This window comes from Homarus americanus, unplaced genomic scaffold, assembly GCF_018991925.1.
Source record: "Homarus americanus isolate GMGI-L3 unplaced genomic scaffold, GMGI_Hamer_2.0 scaffold34552, whole genome shotgun sequence".
NCBI lineage: Eukaryota > Metazoa > Arthropoda > Malacostraca > Decapoda > Nephropidae > Homarus > Homarus americanus.
The window spans coordinates 1,613-4,442 of NW_024725806.1; the positions used below are offsets into that span (position 1 = coordinate 1,613).

The following is a 2,830-nucleotide window of genomic DNA, read 5'->3' on the forward strand; positions in this document are numbered from 1 at the left end:
CTTAATTTGCACTCCCTCGAGAGACGTAGAGCGAGGGGCGACCTGATAGAGGTGTATAAGTGGAAGTCAGGGCTAAACAAAGGGGACATTACAAAGGTACTCAAACTATCCAACCAGCGTGAAATAGGTAAACACTGGTTTGGAAACAGAGTAGTGGTTGAATGGAACAAGTTGCCAAATATCATCATTAACTCGAATACGCTGAATAGCTTCAACCATAGGTTGGATGCTCATATGAGCAATAGGGGTTGGGTGTAAACGGGACTGCCCAGTATGGGCCAATAGGCCCGCTGCAGTTTCCTCCATTCTTATGTTCTTATGTTATTAGTGCGTTTATGTGTTTGCAAAATTCACATATCAGTGTTAAGAAAAAACAACAACATAAGGAAACATTACTTCTCTTTTAACCTTTATGATTCAAACTATAAAAACAGTTATATAGAAAAAAATTTAACTATTTAGTAATATATGAATCATTAAATAGATGAATTGAGGGGTGACTATTGGAAAGGTGGTTAAGGGGAGGAGGCGTAATAAGCCCTTGTGGTCCCCTCCTCCCTTGATGAAGATAACAGGGGAGATGAAGCACCGAGGAACAGTGTGTGTGTGTGTGTGTGTGTTAGGTTGACTTGTGATGGTGGTTATCAAGTGACTGTATTGTTAACCAGTGACTACAACGTTAATTGTTTATGGTTAACCAGTGATTGTAATATGTGAACACTGATGGTAAACCAGTGACACGTCCTGTTATTATATGTAGAGAGATTATAGTGTACTTGATGGCATATATCTTACGAGACATTTGGTATTATTCTCCTGTGTATATCTCTCTCTCTCTCTCTCTCTCTCTCTCTCTCTCTCTCTCTCTCTCTCTCTCTCAGTAAGATCAGACTATATTCATCTCTCGTATTTTCTTCTTCTAGGTCCGTGTTTTTTTTTGGATCGTGAATGGTGGTGTCATTAGGCCAGCTGGAGTGTGTGCTACGTGACGCTGAAAACATTACTCTCTGGGTCTTCGTCTCTCTCTGCCAACCGCTCGCCGCCTCCTCACACTGACGGGAATGAAGAGATGTTTTTTGTTTCTTCTTCTTAGTGGGAATTAAGTTGATGGTTTCCGAAGACGGTGAAGCTTAGAACAGTCGTCTCAGTGTTGTTAGAAGGTATTTTACAAGAGTGTGTGTGTGTGTGTGTACGTCGTCGGTAATATCCCCAGAAGAAAAAAGTTTGTGTGCTTGTTAAGAAACTTTGGTGGGTGTTCAAACTGTTTCGTAAGCTTATTTTTCTAGAGGAACAGCAGTGTCGTAAGTTTTATATATATATATATATATATATATATATATATATATATATATATATATATATATATATATATATATATTTAAGTGCAGATAATAATCGCTCGAAATTCCTCATCATAATTTAAAGTGGATTATCGGGAAAATTTCAGAGTGCAGATACTAGAAACTACAGCAAAGGTAAATTAATAACTAAAAACTACATAATATTGGATTTCATTGATATATAAAATACCATCGAGAAGTAAAAGATATTGATAGTTTCTTAATCTTCTATAGAAAATGACTTTGATTTTAATTAAGGAACGAATAGACACTTTGTAGTACTACACGTTGACAAACTTCTGAAAGTGTTTGTGTGTAAGATTCCAGAAACTCTCTCTCGGTCTCTCTCTCTCGACCTCTGTGGTGTACGTACTGCCGGGAACGTGTCTCGAGTTGTGTTTATCTGGCGAAAGTCTCGTCAACTTTTGTGTCGGAACCTCGATACTATGAACCAGTGTACTGAACCTCGATAATATAAACCAGTGTAATGAACCAGTGTACTGAACCTCTATAATATAAACCAGAGTAGTGAACCTTTATGTCATAGACCAGTGTACTGAACCTCGATAATGTGAAATAGTGTACAAAATCTCGATAATATGAACTGGTGTAATAAACCTCGATAATACAAACCACCAGTATAATGAACCTCGGTATTACAAACCAGTGTACTTAACCTCGATAAAACAAACCAGTGCACAACCGAGACATCACTAAATTGACCGTGTAGAGTGAACCTTGACCTACAGTAGACCAGCCTGGTGACTCTTAAAACACTTGGTTAGATTAGGTTTTCCAAGTGGTGAGTTTAATCGTGATCATATTTAGGAAAATAATATTCTGAAGAGGTTATTAATATTTTCAAGAGGGAATCAAAATCATACTGGGAATATATATATATACAATATAATCTGATGTATTTTATTAAGTGTTGAGTGAGGTGTTGGAAAGGTGTTGGTTCGTCCTGATACTGAACCGAAGCCTTTATGAAGTAAGTCGAGATTGTGAACCTTTTATGAAGTGAATTGAGACTAATAAACCGATACCTTTTATGAAGTGAATCGAGACCGAGGACAGTTTCCACCCGAGTGTGTCTGGAATCGAGCCAAGTGAGATCAAGGCGGTGAGGTGAGGCAAGGCGAGACAAAGGACACAAGAAGGTTATCTGGCACGCCCGAGTATACAAGACCAAGGACAAGATGTGGGTGTTCCTCTGGCTCCTACTGACGATGGTGACCGCGCAGCAACAGCAGGAGAACACGTGAGTATTTTTTTTATTTTAATTTTTATTTTTGGTACAGGTAGAGGTTTAGTTTTATTTTCCAGATGGTTTATTGGTTTACTTTGGTCATTCGTTAGTGCATAGGTCAAGGTAAGGTTTATATATATGTGTGTGTGTTTATTCTTGTGTTTTAAAGTTTTAAGTGAAGAAAGTTGACTTGTGTCTTCATAAGTGTTAAGTGTCGTGGATCAACTCGTGTCTTCATAAA

The 2,830-nt window shown here is 38.0% G+C and overlaps 1 protein-coding gene across 1 annotated transcript; it reads left to right on the top strand.

Moving 5' to 3' along the window:
- Positions 1-1,370: 1,370 nt before the first annotated feature.
- LOC121865294 (glycine receptor subunit alpha-2-like) lies at positions 1,371-2,602 on the top strand (the record flags this gene model as incomplete). The annotated part of the gene is given in 1 exon segment (XM_042364638.1): positions 1,371-2,602. A coding segment is annotated over 1 exon segment (63 nt), but the record flags the coding sequence as incomplete, so codon positions are not given.
- Between the last annotated feature and the right edge of the window lie 228 nt (positions 2,603-2,830).